The following is a 19371-nucleotide window of genomic DNA, read 5'->3' on the forward strand; positions in this document are numbered from 1 at the left end:
CATCAATTCTGCTCCAATCGGCCTGATCTCCAGGTAGGGAGGACACAGAGTAGGGGTCAGAGATACGAAAGTTGAAACATGAAAAGCTGCACCTCACATTTCTCACTATGAGTTTTCAACTTTTGTTTTTGACATTTAAGTCCTTAGTCCACTTGGAGTGGATTTTTGTGGGTAAGGCAGGGATCCAATGCCATCTTTTCCCATACAGATGATCTTTTTACCAGCTTCACTGACAGTCCCTCTGACCTCCTCACAGCAATGCTCTACACGCACGTGCGTCTGTCTCTGGGCCCTTCTTTCATGCCATCGATCGGTTTCTTGGCTCCGCTACCGCGTCTTTATCTATCCACAGCTTGACAACTCCTGATTTCTTGCAGGGCAAGTCCCACTCTCTGTTTTTCTTCTCCAAAAGTGTCTTGGCTATGCTTTATCCTTCTTCCATTAACGGCATCAACTTCCATGAAGATCCATGTAGGCATTCTGCTTGGAATGACATCGAATCTATGGTGCATTTTAAGAAGAATCAACTATTTCCATGATAGTAATTCTTCCTCTGGATCAGGGCTGGCAAACTATGGTCTGCATCTGTTTTTGTAAAGTTTTCTTAGAACACAGGGCAACCATTGGTGTATATCTTGTCTGTGGTGGCTCTGGTGCTACACGGCAGAGTTGAGAGGTAGTGAATGAGAACCTTTGGGCCAAAATATTTCTTCTCATGTTCGTTACAGGGAAAGTTTGCTGGCCTCTGCTCTGCATGAATGTAGTATGTACTTCCCCATGAATTTAGGTGTCTTGTTTTGTTTTACTCTCTTCATAAGGTTATTAAAAGTTTTTCCTTTAACATAATATAAATTTTTGTTAAATTTGTTCCTTGATACTTGATCTTCTTTGATACTGTGGTAAAACATATCTTCATACTTAAATTTTCTAGTTGTTTCTGGCTGGTGTAGAGTAGCAATTCAATGGACTTTTGTAAATGATTCTTCTACTTACACATCTTGTTAAACTCTCTTATTCTTTGCAGTAACTTGTGGATTTTTAATTATGCAGTCATGGTATTTGCCAGTGCTGATCGTGTTATCTCCTCCTCTCCCATCTCTCTGCTTCTACTTTTTCCTTGCCTTACATCGGTTAGAATTTCTAATACAATGTTGGACAGAAGAGTGTTGAATGCCTGTGTCTGATTATAAAGGGAATAATTCCAATGTTTGTCTACTTAGGATCACATTTGCTTTTGGTTATTCTCTATCAAGTTAAAGAGGTCATCTCTTCTTAACTTATCAAGAATTTTAAACATGAATGAATATGGACATTTATCAATATTTTTCCTGTGTCTATTGAGTTGATCAAATGATTTTTCTCCTTAATCTGCTGGGGGGATTCATTGTACTAACAGATTTTTCTAATGCTAAAACATCCTTGTGTAATTCAACATGGTCAAAATATATTATCTTTTAAATATATTGCTGGATGATATTTACTAATATTTTATTTAAGATTTTTGCATCTATACTTATGGATGAAACTGGCCTGTGAGTTTTCCTTTTGGTAAAATCTTTGTCTAGTTTTGGTATTAGGGATGTTGGTCACATAGAACGAGTTGTGAAGTGTTCTCTCTTTTTCTGGTGTCTGGAAATTTATAAAATTGAGATAATCTTTGGAAGTTTGTAGAACTTGCCAACAGAACATCTAGACCTATATTTTCATTGTGGATAGATTTTTAATCATTGCTTTCACTTTAAGAGGTATAGGATTTTTTATTGTTTTTTCCCCTTCATCTATTCTCCTTTGTTCTATTTTCCTAGATATTTGTCCAAATTGTGGGCCTGTATCTTTGATATTATTCAATTATCTTTTACATTTCAAAATTATCTATAATTCTATCCCTCTTTACTTTTATAATTTTCTGTACATGTATCTTCTCTTCATTGATCTTGCCAGAGCTTTATTTTTGTTTATTTTAATTTTTTTCAAATAACCAACTTTTTGCTTTACTGAGCTTCTCTCTACACACTGGAGATAAGATAGCAGTCAAAACAAAGTAGAACAGGGCAGCCTGGGTAGCTCAGCAGTTTAGCACCACCTTCGGCCCACGGCATGATCCTGGAGACCCGGGATCAAGTCCCACATCAGGCTCCCTGCACGGAGCCTCTGCCTGTGTCTCTACCTCTCTCTCTCTCTCTATCTCTGTGTCTCTCATGAATAAATAAAAAAAATCTTTAAAAAAAAGTAGAATAATGAGTTCATGGATGAATTTAGCAATATGATATAAGGTAAAAAAAAAATCCCAAAGTTCTTACAATTATTGATATCCAAACATCTAGAATTTCAGATCATGATGAATCAAAAACAAATAAACAACCAAAAAACCCCAAAGATGCAATGCTCTATTTAAATCTACAGTTATAAAACTCTAATCAAGCTTGAAAGCTTTTGACCTGTAGGGGTCAAAAGATTGTGATGATGAAAAAAAAAAAAAGATTGTGATGCTTCTCCATTACATTAATGTTAGTCAAAGCAAACCAAGAATTTGAAATGATGGTTAATGATGAATTGAAAGACTCAAAAGAATAAAAGCAATGGTTATTATCAAGGTGACAAACATGAGTTGGGATTTCAGCCTTCAGTGCAGTCTTCCATTGTGCAAACGGACGGCCACACTGTGGCACTGCTCTCTGTGGGCTCCTGTCCACGGACCCTTCACTGTTGGAAGTTACCCTGGACATTGACTATTGCAGGTTCCAGCACCCCCTGGCCTCTCCACCCACTGTGGATGAAAGTCCCACTACCCGCCTTCAAGACCATTTTGCTACTTCCTCCATGAAACCTGATCTCACTAGAAAGTGACTTCTCTTGAGGACCTGGTGTATCTGGCTCATCTCCTTTATCAACCCATAAGTTCTTAGACCGCATGGCAGTGTCTAATTATTCTGGTAGTCACTACAGTACCAAACATTTGGCCTACAACTCAACTCCCCACTCAACAGAGAGATAGATAGTTACCGATGTTCTATTGTATGCCAAGGATTCTCTCTATCAGGTGGGACATAATACCGATATGTAATATGTTTTGTTGCTTAAACTTTCTTTATAAATTATTGGGATCAGTTTGATTCCCAAAATTCATTCATTAAGTTTCTGAGTTCCATCCAGGATCAGTAGTGCTAGTCCATTAAACGACTCAGTTTCCCTACAGTACCACACATTAGTGACCAAACAATAACTATGGCCCAAAAAGGGAAGTTTAGATTATGGACAAGATTTTCTATTAGTTTAAGAAAGTTTCTAGTCTATTTCAGATTTCCATTCAAAATGGTTGAAAAAGAATGTTTTGGCACTTGTAATATTTCAGCTATGTGGAAAATTCCATATGTTTATTACATATGGATGTGGATACACTCTTACACCCAAATATGAATTCTAAACTTCCGAGAATAAACCAATTGGATAAACATGCAGGTTCTAGAACATTTTGGTTGTAGAAAGATGGCAGACCAATGGAAATATTCCCTTAAAAATACCCTAGTTTTTAATCAGTGATTTTATCTTATTTTGCATAGTTACTTGTATGGGGGAAGGGGATGATGCCAATATGTGGAGCATGATCTTTTTTGAAAGAAAGGAAGAAAGAAAGAAAGAAAGAAAGAAAGAAAGAAAGAAAGAAAGAAAATTTAGAAGCACTAAAATTAACAATGCATTTACAACTGAGGTGGTTAATGAATCTTAAAGATCTACCCAGAAAAGTCAAATGAAATTTGTCATTTATATTAAAAGTTATGCTGGACTGATTTGCCATGTCTTGTGTTGCTGCTGAGCAGAAACAGAGACCAGTACTCTCCCTCACGGCCGGTGGGGTCAGGCTGGAGGACCTCCTATCTGTCCCTTGGCAGGACCACTCTCTTAGCAATATCCTCGGTTAAAAAATAAAAAAGCCTATGACAATGAGAAAACAGTGCTCTGAGTTCCAGGGAAAGGACCTGAAGACTTCATCAAACCGAGCTGAAAATGGGGGGCCTCCCACGGGGCAGGCTTTAGGACCCGCTCTTTGCAGGGGGACCGTGGGGTTCCAGAGTACCTGTTTCTCAGCTTGTTTCAGGAGCTTCTGGAATCTCTCATCTTCTAGCACACCCGGCGGCAGTTCAGTCTCTCCCTGAGCTTTCAGCTCCTCCAGCTTTTGCCTCAAGCCCCTGAGGGCCTGCAGCTCGTCATTGAGGCGGCTCTGCCTGGTGAGAGACGCCTGAAGGTCCAGTTCTAGGTCTAGAGATGTGCGCACTGGGCGTTCTGGTGCTGTTCTTCTCAGGACTGGCTGGCACACTGTCTGCAGAGTTAGAAAACACAACGGGACACCCTTATAAGGTGTGTGCTCATTACTCTGCTCTCCGTCCTCCCTGGCACAGGATGGCAAGCATTTCTTCACTCCCTTGAAGTGAGGTGCCAACTGGCCAAGTGACTCGCTTTGGCCAATGAAAGGTGAGGGGCAGTGATGGGCACCACTTCCAGGGAGTGGCCTTTCAAAGCTAGTGTGCCATGTGCAATTTCTGTTCCCTACTAGCATGACAGCAAAGATTCAGAGGCCGAGGCCCCATCAGGGGGAGTCCTGAGTGAAGACACAATGCGTAGAGCATCTAGCCAACCTGCGATGAACAAGTAGCTAAGTGAGAAATAAACTTTTATTGTTTTAAACCACAAGGATTGGGATCCCTGGGTGGCGCAGCGGTTTGGCGCCTGCCTTTGGCCCAGGGCGCGATCCTGGAGACCCGGGATCGAATCCCACATCGGGCTCCTGGTGCATGGAGCCTGCTTCTCCCTCTGCCTGTGTCTCTGCCTCTCTCTCTCTCTCTCTCTCTCTGTGACTATCATAAATTAAAAAAAAAAAAAAATTAAAAAAAATTTAAACCACAAAGATTTATTTAAGTTGATGTCCTAGTACAGCCTCTCCTAACCTGGCTAACTTACTGCACAGAGTCACCCTCTGTGAAAAAGAAATACAAGAAACTCATGCTTCGTCCATTTCAGGACACAAGACTGCACCCCCAGAGCTTACCCCTGAGCCGTCCTTTCCATAGGTGTGGGCCAGAATGCAGCTGGTCAGCACGGCTAAGATTCTGAGCCCCTCCTCTCATCAATAGGCCTAACTCCCAACTCCTTCCTCGATTTCCCATGGTCTGATATCACTTTCATCAGTGAACCATGGTGCTCTTCCCAGGGCTAATCTTATCCATTTATCAAGAAACAATTATTGGGTATATGTTAATAAATGTCTGCTGGGGAGGTGGGTGGAGGGTGGCAGGCCAAACCCCAGGGAGAGAAGCCTCACTTCTTCACCTTGAAGGCCTCCAGCAGTGAGCAGTGGAGCTGTGCCTTCTGGGCCATGGGAAGTCATGGAAAGGAGAGATGGTTCAGGGCTGGTCATGCTTGCTTGACAAAAGGAAGTCAAACAAGGCTGGCTAAGATTGCATAAGCAGAGGGTAACAAGGGGAGTATTTTTTGCCTACGCTGTTGGCAGGGGGAATGGAAAATAAGAGGTTACGAATAAAAACTGGTACTATTTGATGCAAGAGGAGAGACTCCAATTTGAGAAGAACTCGGGCTTGATGATCTGGACGACAGTGGTGCTCATGACAGATGGCGGGGGGAGGGCCTGCTGGCCCCTTCCTGTTCCAGAGCCTTGCCCAGGGCTGGAAAGCTTGTACTGGCTCCTCCTCACCCAACACATATCACTGTAACATTCTCCAACATTCTGTAATATTCTTATCAGGTTCCCTCTACTCAACCTCTGCTCTAATGAACTTAGTACACAGCAGAATCACCTAGATACACTCTCGGTGACTGTATTACTTGCTTTTCAGAACCAGAAATCCTTCCTAGGGGTTATGTACATGCAGCCTTTCTGAGGACTCCGATGTGCAGCGGCATGCTGGCCAATGTTTGACAAGTGGCTCTGGGTGGGGGCATGGGTGGAGAAAGAAGCATGGCTGTGGAGGGTTTGCCCATGGACCTCCTACACATAGTCTTTTAGATTCTCCTAATCAGATGAGCTCCTTCCTTCCTTTTTATTTTTTTCCTAAAGATTTTATACATTTGATAGAGAGCAGGCATGTGTATGAGCTGGGGGAGGAGTAGAGGGAGAGGGAGAAGCAGACTCTGCGTTCAACACTGAGCCTGACATGGGTTCGATCTCATAACCCTGAGATCATGATCTGCCAAAATCAAAAGTCAGAGACTCAACCGAGTAAGATACTTTTAAGCAAGTAGCTAATACTATGTACTCCTTTACCAGAATATCTGTCCCTCCGAAAAGGTACGAGGTGCTACACTCTTGCTCGAGAGCCAGATGCAGTGTGGAGACACAGGGCCATCAGTGCGCTCTGCAAGCCCCTTTTTCATCCATATTGCAAAGTGAATTTCCTGGCTTAATGATCAGAGGATCCAAGCCAGCCCTGAATCTCTGCTCGCAAGCACACCATCTCTGCGTCTCCGTAACTAACACAACAGCTGTGTCTCTCTGGAATGACAGTGGCTTCATTTAGTGGCCCAAGAGCACACAGCAATGACGCTCAGCAGTCCTAGTTATTTATGCTTCACAATTTGTGATTCTGGATTGGTCAGAGGCAGGGAGATGTCGCCGAGGGAATACATACCCTTTTGACTCTCAAACTGCGCCGTTCAGTGGAGTTTCTCACAAACAGTGATTTTTTAGCCAGGGTTGAACTGTCACTGTCACTTCGATTCAGCTGGCAACAAAGGATAAAAAAAAAAAAAAAGAAAGAAAGAAAGAAAAAGAAAATCACTGCATAACAGAGTGCTAGCGGTTTAGCGCTGAGAAGTTTATCAGGTAAAGCAGGTAGTAATGAGTTTTTTTCTTTAAGAAAATCCTCCCCAAACAAGTTTTTCTTGGTTCAATGTTTTTCTTAAACAACTACATTTTCTTACATAATTTCAACAATACCTTTTGGTGGTAGTTATTAGAACTCATGCAGTGAGATGATACATACTTGGAAATACAATTATCCTTTGTATTTGAAGCTAATTTGCAATATTCATTTATTTTATTTTATTTTATTTTTATTTTTTGCAATATTCATTTTTAAAAAGGAAGCTCTGTATAACACCTGGGGTTATAACAAGGTCAGAGTTCAGTCAAATTTAGGACCACCTAGATGGCTCTTGGCCCAGACAGCCCGTGCTCACCCCTTCATCTGCTTCAGGGCTTGGCTGAAACAGCTTCTCAATGACACCTACTTTGAATCCTATTTAAACCTAAGACCTTTGTTTTCTTCATTCCCAATCCCCCTTAACTTGCTCTATTGTTTTCCAGAGAATCAGTCCCCACCCAAGACACTTCGTAATTGGTTCATCAGGTTAATTGTTTGGCTCAACTCATAAGGATGTAAGCTCTGCAAGGGCAGGGCTCTGGGGCTCTTCTGTTCACAGAGGAATTCCAACCAGGTGTCTAGAAACATGCTTAGCAGCAGGCGCTTAATAAAAATGTTTGTTGAATTGAATGAATACATTCAGAATTCTGGAAGCATTTCCTAAGCCATTTTGTAATATTAATCTATATTACTAGAGGTCGTAAATACTTCTGGAAGTAGAACTTGGCAAACGGATGCAAATCCCACCACATTCTCTACAGACCTATGAATCTGATTCGGTGTCTGGAGGCATTATCAAAAGATGATTTTTGTTCTCTGAAACCCAAGTCGCAATTTTGGTTCTGCAGGATTAACAACGGTGTGAAGCATGGATGATATACAGCAGGAATATAAAAAAAATATTTAAGTCTCGAGTTCATTTTAAGTTTCTGAAACAGACCGAAGTACAAATACACTCGGCAGCCAGGTCCTTAATTTCACATGCTTGCCAAATAAATGGCTGAGAGTTAATGAGACATTAAATTTAGGAAAAGGAAAAAAACAACCCAACCTCAAAAGACCCATATGAGTGTGATATTTCGTGTATGTTTTATAGCATTTCTAGCCATTTGTACAGCAAACGGCGAGCCACAGTTGGGAGTCTGAAGACTGCTGGTGCGCAGTCTCTTGTCATCGGTGGGCCACCGGCTGGCGGGAGGGCAGGGCACTGTCCCCCTTACCCGGCAGATGTACTGGTTCCGCTCCCCGGGGGAGAAGGTCTGCGAGCGCACGATCACGCTGCTCCGCACGAAGGGACGCTGCCGAGTGCTCAGGCCGCTGCGGTCTTTGGGGCGCACGGCCACCCCGGCATCCCCTGCCTCATCCGTGTTTGTTTCTTTATCAACCTGGAAAGGAAGGCAGGAATTTGTCAGGAGCGGATGGATGTGGATACATTTCCACTCCTTTCTTCTAAGCACAAAAGCAGCATCGAGTCTCACGACAGAGCCTCACCCAGCACTGAGGCCACTTGGGAGAGAAAGGCTGGGGTGTTAATCCTGATGGGAACCCAGGGGGAGGGCTTCCCACTGAGTTAGGAAGTTACCTGCAGGGGGGAACACAGGGCGCCCATAAATGCGGGTGCTGCCTCTAACATCAGAGCCACACGACTGAAGGCTGAGGTTTACAGAGGGGAAATGTGGCTCTGTAGAGGATACTTCACCATTAAACACTGTTCACCATGGGGCGCCTGGGTGGCTCAGGTGGTTGAGTGCCTGCCTTCTGCTCAGGTCATGATCCCAGGGTCCTGGGGTCGAGCCCCGCATCAGGCTCCCTGCTCAGCAGGGAGTCTGCTTCTCCCTCTCCCTCTGCCTGCCACTCCCCTTGCTCATGCTCTGTCAAATAAATAAATAAAATCTTAAAAAAAAACCACTGTTCACCTTCCAATTAGTGTTTTTTTTCCCGAATAATGATACAAGCAATTATATACAAGAAAATGAAAATATACTACAAAGTTACAGGCTCACATAGCATATGTAATTATAACGTATATAAAAACAGCAACACTGTGAAGCTGAGTTTGGATCTTTACTGTCTCTTTGGAAACGTAATGAAAAATAAAAGGTAAGTAACAACAGAAGGTTCTGAAAATACAAACTACAGGCGTAGGCAGATGTTTATTGTTGATCTTTTGTGTATAAAAGGATTCCCACCTGCCTACCTCCTTTATCGAAGCAAGTCTTCCTTTGGTCAGGGTACAATACTATTTTCCCCAGGAAAAAAGAACTGGAATTTGCAAGACCCCGTTACCAACATTCCAAGTCTGCCAGCATCCTCCAAGCTAAATGTGATTCCTCGTTTCCACCAACACGTCTCTCACTCAAACCAGCAAACTTGCTGCTGCCTAACTTGGCTGGCACCTGCACAGAACCCGACTCACTGCCACGTTCCGGAGCAGGCTCCAACCGGAACACCACCTGACCGACATGAACTTTAAACGTTCACTTCAGGTTTGAAATTGAACTAAACTGACAACATTTACTAAACTTAACACAATTAAGCAGTCATCCTGCAATCTGGTAGTCATTCTGGAAATGCTTTTAGTATATATTCTCAGGACATTTATAGAGACCTAAATGGCACTACTCATCTTTTTTTTTTTTAAGACTTTATTTATTCTACAGAGAGAGAGCACAAGCAGGGGGAGCGGCAGGCAGAGGGGGAGGGAGAAGCAGACTCCCCGCTGAGCAGGGTGCCCGATACGGGGCTCGATCCCAGGACCCTGAGATTATGACCTGACCCAAAGGTAGACGCTTAACTGACTGAGCCTCCCAGGTACCCACTATTCATCTTCTAATATAAAATTTAAGTGAAGAATGAATATTTGGGGCCCTTTAAAAATTTTTACAGCATTTCCAGTGCCTCCTACAGCCTATCTCCACAAACGCCTATCCGGAGCAGCTTTGGCCCACGATCCTAACACGGAATCGGGGCGGGAGGCAGACTCGCATTGGTGTTGGAGCCAGTGGCCGGTCCTCACCAGGGTGCATGGCCCCGCAGGTGCCTGATGGCCGCCGCCCTCCACGCATCGGCTTTCCCTCCTGCCCGCGTCCTCCTGCCCGACAGGTGCGCTCGGGCTCGGGCACCAGCCCCCCGGACGGCCGCTGCCCTCCGGTGACTTCACCTCGGCCTCTTCTTCAGATGCAATTTCGTCGGAGGCCTCTCGCAGCATTGTTAACCTGTGGTGAGACAAGACAAGAGGAAACACACCCTAGGTCAAGCAGGGGTGCTCCGCGAGCAGGGCAGGGAATGGGGCACGCGGGTGGGGGGCTCATGCGTGGCTCCAACTGCTCCTGAAACGCTCATGAAAGATACAATCACCATCTGACTCTCTAGCAAAATGCAGCAAAATCACCATGCTTCGGTACTAAGCAGTTAAATTAATGAAGTTTGACCTGATTCCCAGGTATTAAAATAGAAATATTTTGAAAAGCACATATAAAATGTAACCCCATCATTTAAAAACCTGACACTCACTATAATGTAACTCGATATCAGTTGTTTATTTATTGTAAAGTGAGTCAGACAACAGGATGGAGGGACTCCGCTAAAAGCGAATGAAGACATAAGCATGGAAAAGCTCCATTATTGGGGTGCCTGGCTGGCTCAGTCAGAGAGCACGTGACTCTTGATCTTGAGGTTATAAGTTCGAGCCCCAGGTTGGGTGTAGAGATTACTTAAAAATAAAATTAAAAAAAATATATATCCATTATCAACTGTGCTTACAGTCTAGCAGTGGTAAAACCCTATCTGTGTAAAGGGGGTTTTACTACTGAAATAACAAGAATCCTAATGCCAAACGATCTTGTCTCTAACAGAAGCCATGGCATGGGCTGGGGTAGTGCGTCCAGAATGTACATACGGTGTATATATAGTCCGTATAAACCGCATTGACAGGAGGGCAGTAGTACCAGCAATGTCTCATGCTTTGTTGCATTCTATGTCCTTAGAACAGAAACACGTTTTCCACTGATAACTGAACATCCAAGTGTAATTGTGACTGGAGATATTCTGACAAATTGGCACACCCCAGTAATTAAACACCTAGTCATGCAGTGAGCATAGGGGGCGGAGCTAGAATTGAATTCTGGGAACTCTAAATTCCTTTATGCTACATACCATGTCTATTTTTTGAAATGTATATGAAGCGAATTATATTGTATACACACAAAGAAGGCTTAGTATTCAAAATACCATGATGAGCCTTACAATCTCTCTCTTTTTTTTGCAGTGCTCTGATTGGTAACCATTGTAAAGGGCTTCTGATAAGACCTAAGTATGTATCTGTACCTTTTTGCCACACTGTAGTAAGCTGTTCCTTCCAAATGTCCAAGAGTTTGTGACCTATCTTGTCATTGTTGGCTTCTAACAAGTTTTATACACACATATGTATATGCATGCTATACACATATGTGTTAACAGTAGTTCAAACATAACAGCATAAGCAACTGCATATACATTAAAATCAATCCAAATAATTTTACCTACATACTTTAAAAACTCATACAGGGCAGCCCGGGTGGCTCAGCGGTTTAGCGCTGCCTTCAGCCCAGGGGACCTGGAATCGAGTCCCATGTCAGGCTCCATGCATGGAGCCTGCTTCTCCCTCTGCCTGTGTCTCTGCCTCTCTCTGTCTCTCATGAATGAATAAATAAAATCTTTAAAAAAAAAAACAACTCATACATTGACAAAGATTTATTTTTAGAGAAAAAAGTGCAAACCAGGAAGGAGAATTCTTTCTATGTGTGTGAATCTAGACAAAAGCTATAGGACTCTCTCCTTTTTTTTAAAGAGTGGGGATGTGGATACTGAGGAGGGAGCAGGAAGAGGAATGGGAGTGGTAACAAACAGAAAGTGACTACTCAGAAGCTGTTTTCTAGATGTGTGCTTTGACCGGCCCGACCTAGATGGTACAATGGTACTTCTGGCAGTTTAAGGAAAAAGAAAGTACGTTTTTAAATTTATGTATGAATTGACAATAAACTACCACACCTTTCAAAACAGGTATTTTTAGAATTAAAATTTACAACAGCTCAGGAAAGAGTGTCAGAACTTAAGGAAGCAGGAACAAAGAACCTCCTTCCTGTGTTAGCTCTGCCTCTGCCTGCAATTTCACTGTTGCTTTCTTCAACTCTATAATGACCCAGGAGAGGGTCTTTCCCTTAGTGGCAGCTCCCTGGCACAGCACTGCCCTTCCATAATTCCAGGGTAAGATCTGGATCTCTAAAGGTTTCCCTGTAAGTTTCTTATAAGAAACTAAATACATCCTCTTTGAGTTCTCAAATAGCCAAAGGAAACAACTGTTTTTACCAATCTCCATCTGGACCTCTTTGCTCTTCTTCCTGCCCTGGTTCTTCCTCTTCTTCCTGTGCTAATTCTTGTTCCACAGCCAGCAGCTCGGCTGATGTTCTTGCAAGTAAGGCTGACACCGCATCCTGGGGAATTGAAAGCATATGGCAATTAATATTATCTATTTTGAGAAATGACTTAAAAACTCATCAGATGGGGACTTAAGCTCCCGGTCATGAAAAAGGTGGTACTAGACCCAATTCTCCACTGCTGGGAAAAAATATGAAGGTTGAATAAAATAAAACAAAAAGCAACAGACAAACAAACCTCTAGCTGTTTTAAGGCAATTAAGACCAAAGGCCAAGATCCCGGGGAAAAGAGAAATCAAGAGGTGAAGCTACATCACTGCCACTCTTCTCCCCTGGAGACGTGTGTTGATTCTAGCAGTGAGGCACAGAGGCTAGAACTGTGGCTGTGAAGAACAGTGGCAATATCGGTAGGATAAAAAGATGAAAACTGAGCTGAAGACCACCAAGGCATCAGCGTACGAGGGGCCAGAGAAAGCACCTGTAGTGAGTCCAGCATTCTGCACAATATTTTTATTGGGCTATTTTTCATTCCTAAGCTCCATATGTGAAAGCAAGAGGTGAGAAACTAAACAAAACCTAGCTGTGAGGAGGATAAAACAGGAAGCAGATGCTTCAGCTTCTTTACGGTCCTAGGGAGAGAAAAATTGGAACTCAGGTCCTCCAAGTGATCCAGGTGATCTGCTCATGTTGTATCTGCCTTCTGGAAGAATATTAAATCCTCTTTGGAGGAAGGTATCAGCCGGAGCCTCTATCATTCTTCATCCATAATATCCAGCATCCACTGGAAACAGGACCCAATGTGAAGGCCAAGAACAACAACAGATAAAGTGAGAGGCAGACCTCCAGGTGATTCATATATTGCAGTTATTTAGAGACGGAATTTAATTACTATGTTTAAGAACACTGATGAAATGATGGAAAATTTTGCTAGTGTTTGCAGAAAGAACACCACATTAGCACATCAGAGCGAAATCGCTGAAAATCAAAGATAGAAAAATTTTATCAACAGTGAAAAAAGATGCATTATTTTTGAAGGATCAACTGTTCTCCAGCAGTTCAGAAGAATCAAGGGAAACCACATGACAACAAAATGGTTATCTTCAATGTGTTCAGAAGAATTAACTGCCCACCTAAATTCTGAATATGCAGAAAAAAAGTCCTTCACAAGTAGAAATAAAGACTCTGACAGATCTGCACTAGAAAAAATACTAAAGGGAGTTCTTCAAGCAGAAGGAAAATGACCCAAATGGAAGCACACTAAAGCAGAAAGAAATGAAATACACCAGGAAAGGTAAAGATGTGGGGAAATCTAAATGAATGCTGACTGTCTTTAAAACAATACTATCTTGTGGGATTTAAAATACATGTAACTAAAATACATAACCAATAAGTTCACAGAAGGAGGAAAGGGAATAGAGTTGAAGTCTTTTAAAATTCTTGTATGGCCTGGAAAAAAGTAAAAACATTAATTTAAGGTAGCTTCTAATAATGCATGATATAATCACTAGGGACACAGCAAAAAAAATAAAAGACTATATTACTAATGATCTAATATGGGAGGGAATATGAAATTTAAAAAATACTTGACTATTCCAAAAGAAGGCAAAGAAGGAACAAAGACAGTACTAAAAGAAAACAAACAATAAGACAATAAGCTCAAACCCAAATATATCACTAATAGCATTAAATGTAAATGAACTAAATATTTCCATTAAAAGGCAAAGGTTTTAAGACTGGATAATAAACCAAAGGCAACTATATATATGGCTTACTAGGGAAACATTTTAAATCTAAGAATTCAGAAGTAATGAAGGTGAAAGGATGGAAAAAGATAAACCATGAAAACACTACGTAAAGGGGCTGAGATAGCTTCATGACTACCAGACAAAACAGATTTTAAAACAAGGGGTAAAAGGGGATCCCCTGGGTGGCTCAGCGGTTTAGCGCCTGCCTTCAGCTCAGGTTGTGATCCTGTAGTCTTGGGATCGAGTACCACATCAGGCTCCCTGCATGGAGCCTGCTTCTCCCTCTGCCTCTCTCTCTGTATCTCTCATGAATAAATAAAATCTTTAAAAAATAAATAAAACAAGGGGTATTAGAACAGATAAACAGGGATACTTTATAACAATAAGATGGCCAGTTGAACAGAAAGATATAACACAATGCTACATTTATATTTACCTAAAAATATAGTCACAATATTCAAAATGCAAAGATGAACTAAAAGGAGAAACAGACATCTATAATCATAAGTTAGAGGATTTTAACATACCTCTCAATAACTGGTAAAATAAGTAAACTGAAAAATCAGTAAATGTGGAAGATTTGAAGGACATAATTAACAAACTTGATCTGCAGAATACATTCTTTTCAAAAACACAGAGCTTTTACCAAAACTGACCTCATGCTAAGCCATAAAGGAACTCTTAATATTCTGTATGACTGAATAGTATGTGTTCTATTCTCTGAAAACAGTAAAATATAGCTAGAAATCAATAATAAGAAGATAACTAGAAAACCCCATTGTTTGGGACTTGAGTAAATATACTTCTAAAAAAAACCTCATTGATCAAAAAAGAAATAACAATGGAAATTATAAACTATTTAAAATTCAATTTTAATAGTATCTTATTATCAAACTTGTGAAAAGCAGCCAAAGCTGTGTTCAAAAAGAATTTTTTAGCATTATATGCATATATTGGAAAAAGAGGTTGCTAAACAATGATCTATCTCAGAAGTAAAAAACGTATAGCAAATTAAACCTAAAGAATGTTGAAGCAAGGGAATAATAAAGAAATGAGCAGATTTTATATAATAGAAAACACATATATAAATAGACAAGGCCAAAAGTTGTTTCTTTGACTAAAATAAAAAATTTGACAAGTCCCTAGCAACAGCGAGGGAAAAAAAAAGAAATGGTGCAAATTACCAATGGCAGAAACAAAACAGAACATAAGCAAGATCCTTGCATACATACATGAAGATAAGAAGGTATCATGAATAACTTTGCCAAAATATAGATAAAATAGACAAATCCTACAGAAAATACTTATTAAAGTGAATGCAACAGAATTCAACAGTAAGTTGGAATAGTTCTATATCTAATAAAGAAATTGAATCTGTAATTAAAAACAGTCCACCAGCCCTTTTCAACTGAGATTCCATGAGAATTAAGCCTTAATGCCCTCTACCATCCATTATATCAAAACAAAACAAAGCAAACATCTAGAATGGTGTAAGTTATTGGTCATCCTTGGGAGAAATAAGAAAGTAGTCATCCACAACATTTTTTACAGTGCTTACTTCTTTTGTAGAGCCTTAGTTGAGAATGGCTGCTTATCACAAAGAAAATTAACACTGGGCTGGTAAATTTTCTTGGGAATTCTTCAAAATACTTAAGGAAGATATGACACCCATCTTACAAAACCTTCTGCAAAGAGTAAAGAAGGAATGCTTTCTAACTTATATTATGAAGCTTGTAAAACTTGATATAAAAAAATGACATTACAAGAAAAGAAAATCAAAGACTAATCTCTCTCCCAAACATAAATAAAAAATAACCCAAAGACAAAACCAAGAAATCAAATCTAGCAACATATATAAAAACACATATAAAATACACCACAAAGAAGTCTGTTTTATTTTAGGAATCCAAGGGCGGTTTAAGATTCAAAAGTCAATCAACGTATAATCCACCACATTAAGAGAAAAAAGAGAACAACTGTGTAATCAATTTAAGGGCTAAGTACACAGTAAAAATGTTTCATAAATTCAATATCCATGCATAATAAAAAGTCTTAGCAAACTAGAAAGAGCAAAAAACTTCTTTAATCTGATAGTGATTATCTATAAATAGCCTCAAAAATCATTCTAAATGACAAATTATTGAAAGCCTTCCTTCACTTTGAAAAAAGTATAGTACTTTCTACAAAGGTAGACTAGTAAGCCAACAGAACAGAACACAATATCTAGGAACAGACACGCATAGGTCATTGCATGTATGACAAAGATGATACAGTGATGCAATTGCGAAAGAAAGTCTTTTCCAAACCATTAAGACTCTTAACTCTAAGCAACAAACAGGGCTGCTCAAGGGGAGGTTGGTGAGGGGATGGGGTAACTGGGTGACAGGCATTAAGTAGGGCACATGATGTGATGAGCATTGAGTGTTATACTGTATGTTGGCAAATTGAAATTAAGTTAAAACAACAACACAAAAAAAAGAAAGTCTTTTCAACAAATGATGCTGGGTCAATCAACTATCACATGGATAAAAAGGAATCTTGAGGGATCCCTGGGTGGCGCAGCGGTTTAGCGCCTGCCTTTGGCCCGGGGCGCGATCCTGGAGACCCGGGATCGAATCCCACGTCAGGCTCCCGGAGCATGGAGCCTGCTTCTCCCTCTGCCTATGTCTCTGCCTCTCTCTCTCTCATTGTGTGCCTATCGTAAATAAATAAAAAAAAAAAAAAAAAAAAGGAATCTTGACCCCTACCTCACATCTAATACAAAAATTAATTTCAGATGAACTACAGATCTAAATGTGAAAAGGAAAGCAATAAAGCTTTTACAAGACAGAAAACCATCTTCATGATCTGGAATAGGCAAATAGTTCTTAAATAGCAAAAGAAAGCAAGCACTAAGCATACAGGGAAAATAGATAAATAAGACTATGTTAAACATGAGTACTTCCATTCACCAAAAGACAACATTAAGAAAATGAAAAGGCAAGCCACAGAATAGGAAAAGATATTTGCAATAGACATATTTGACAAAACACTCAAATCTAAAATTAAGAACTGCTACCAATCTATTAAAAAAAAAAAGATAATCCAGTAGAAAAATGGGCAAAATCTTGAATAGACATTTCATGAAAGATGACATCCATCTGGCCATTAAACATTATAATCAGGAAAATGCAAAAAACACAACAGTACTATATCACAATGGCTAAAATGAAAGATGATAAAGACATATACAAGATACTAATAGCACTATTCATAATAGCCCCCAAATTAGAAACTCAAATGTCCATCAATAGCAAAATGGATAAAGAAACTGTGATATAATTATAAAATGAAATATCACACAACACTGAGCACAAATGAACTACAATTACACAAAATAACACAGACGACTTGCATAAACGTAATGCTGAGTACGAGACTCCAGACATAAAAGGACAAACACCGAATGATACTATTATATAAAGTTTGAAGACAAGTCAGAATAGAGATTACCTTTAGGAGAGAGTGGTGATGACTAGGATGGGGCACAAGGGAGGATCCTGGAGTGCTGGTAAGGCACCATACCCTGATCTGGGTGGTGGCTACATAGCTGTGCTGATTGTGCAAATTTACTGGAAAACTCACATAAGATTTGTACATTTTGTTATAAATCTCTCTATCACTCTTCTCCATAAAAGAAACAAGTTAAAGTGAGATCAGAATAAGACAAAAGAGTAATAAAATAGTATATATACGTATAACAACACTGTGGACCAACCAGACCTAACAAACACCTGTAGAATACTCACCCAATAGGAGCTGAGCAAGCTTTCTTCTCAAGGGCACATGAAACATTCTTTAGAATGGTAGCATATGCTAGGCCATAAAACAAGCCTCAGTAAACTTGAAAGGACTGAAATCATACAGAACATGTTCTTTGACCACACTGTAATAAAATTAGAAATCTGTAGCATAAGGAAAACATAAGAAGTAACAAAGATGTGGAAATTAACACATTCCTAACCAATGAGTCAAGGAAATCACAACGAAAATCAGAACATACTTAGATGTGAAGGAAAATTAAAACATACCAGTTTGTAAGATGCTGCTCCAGCAGTGCTCAGCAAGAAATTTATAGCTAAAAGTGCCTGTGTTAAAGCAGAAGAAAGATCTCAAATCTATAAGTTTCTACCTTAAGAAAATGGAAAACGGGTACAACTAAAGTAATCATGAGGAAGGAAAGAATAAAAACTACTCCCTCTCTCTGTTTTTTTTCTTTCTCCCTCTTTATTTTTTAAAAAGATTTGTTCATTTATTTAGAGAGAGAGAGAGAGAGAGAGAGAAATAGTGGGGAGCACAGGGAGATGGAGAGAGAGAATCTCAAGCAGATTCCCTGCTGAGCATGGAGCCCAATACAGGGCCTAATCTCAGGACCCTGAAATCATGACTTGCGCCCAAATCAAGAGTCAGATGCCTAACTGACTGAACCACCCACGGGCCTCTCTCTGTTCCTCTTCAAAAAATCAAACCAAAAAGCAAACAAAAAAAAAACAACTCAGGGTTGTAAGATCAAGTCTTGCATCAGGCTCTCCAGTGGGCCTGGAGCCTGCTTAAGATTCTCTCTCTCCCTCTCCCTCTACCCCTCCTCCTTGCCCCTCTCTAAAATAATAATAATAATAACAATAACAACAACAACAATAATAATAAAGACTAGAGTAGAAATTCATGAAATAGTGAATAGAGAAGTACTAGAGATGATCAATAAAACCAAATGGTGGAGATCCCTGGGTGGCTCAGCGGTTTAGCACCTGCCTTCAGCCCAGGGTATGATCCTGGAGTCCTGAGATCGAGTCTCACACTGGGCTCCCTGCATGGAGCCTGCTTCTCCCTCTGCCTGTGTCTCTGCCTCTCCCTCTCTCTCTGTCTCTCATGAATAAATAAATTCTTAAAAACAAATCAACAAAAAAACCCAAATGGTGATTCTTTGAAAGATTCAAAAAAGTAAAAACTGTTAGCTAGACTGACCAAGAAAAATAGCCAGAAAGCTCAAAGTACTGAAATCTGGAGCCAAGGAGGGACTATCACTATCAACTTTAGAGACAAAATTATAAGGGTTACTACAAACACCTGTTTGCCAGCAGGTCAGATAACCTAGATAAAATGAACACCGTTTGTTTCCAGAAAGACACAAACTACTCAAAGTGACATTATAATACAATTCTGAGTAGACTTATAACTGGTAAGAGATTGAATTAATAAACAAAAAACTTCCCACAAAGTTCAAACCGCGAGGGCTGCACTGCCAAATTATACCAAATATTTAAAGAATTCATACCCATTCTTCTCAAACTCTTCCAA

At 40.3% G+C, this 19371-nt stretch overlaps 1 protein-coding gene across 2 annotated transcripts in view; it reads right to left on the bottom strand.

Moving 5' to 3' along the window:
• The window catches only part of WWC2 (WW and C2 domain containing 2), a 205613-nt gene that overhangs the window by 18457 nt on the left and 167785 nt on the right, over nucleotides 1-19371 (bottom strand). Inside the window, exons 17-22 of one of the 2 annotated variants that reach the window (XM_026018206.2) lie at nucleotides 18105-18161; nucleotides 12222-12346; nucleotides 9892-10090; nucleotides 8096-8260; nucleotides 6642-6734; nucleotides 4076-4318 (exon numbers count right to left, since the gene is read on the bottom strand). In XM_026018206.2, coding sequence (XP_025873991.1) covers nucleotides 4076-4318; nucleotides 6642-6734; nucleotides 8096-8260; nucleotides 9892-10090; nucleotides 12222-12346; nucleotides 18105-18161 — 882 coding nt within the window. The remainder of the gene's footprint in view (nucleotides 1-4075; nucleotides 4319-6641; nucleotides 6735-8095; nucleotides 8261-9891; nucleotides 10091-12221; nucleotides 12347-18104; nucleotides 18162-19371) is intronic. The other variant, XM_026018208.2, reaches the window with a different exon arrangement.

The sequence above is a fragment of the Vulpes vulpes genome, chromosome 7 (genome assembly GCF_048418805.1).
Source record: "Vulpes vulpes isolate BD-2025 chromosome 7, VulVul3, whole genome shotgun sequence".
NCBI classification, from domain to species: domain Eukaryota; kingdom Metazoa; phylum Chordata; class Mammalia; order Carnivora; family Canidae; genus Vulpes; species Vulpes vulpes.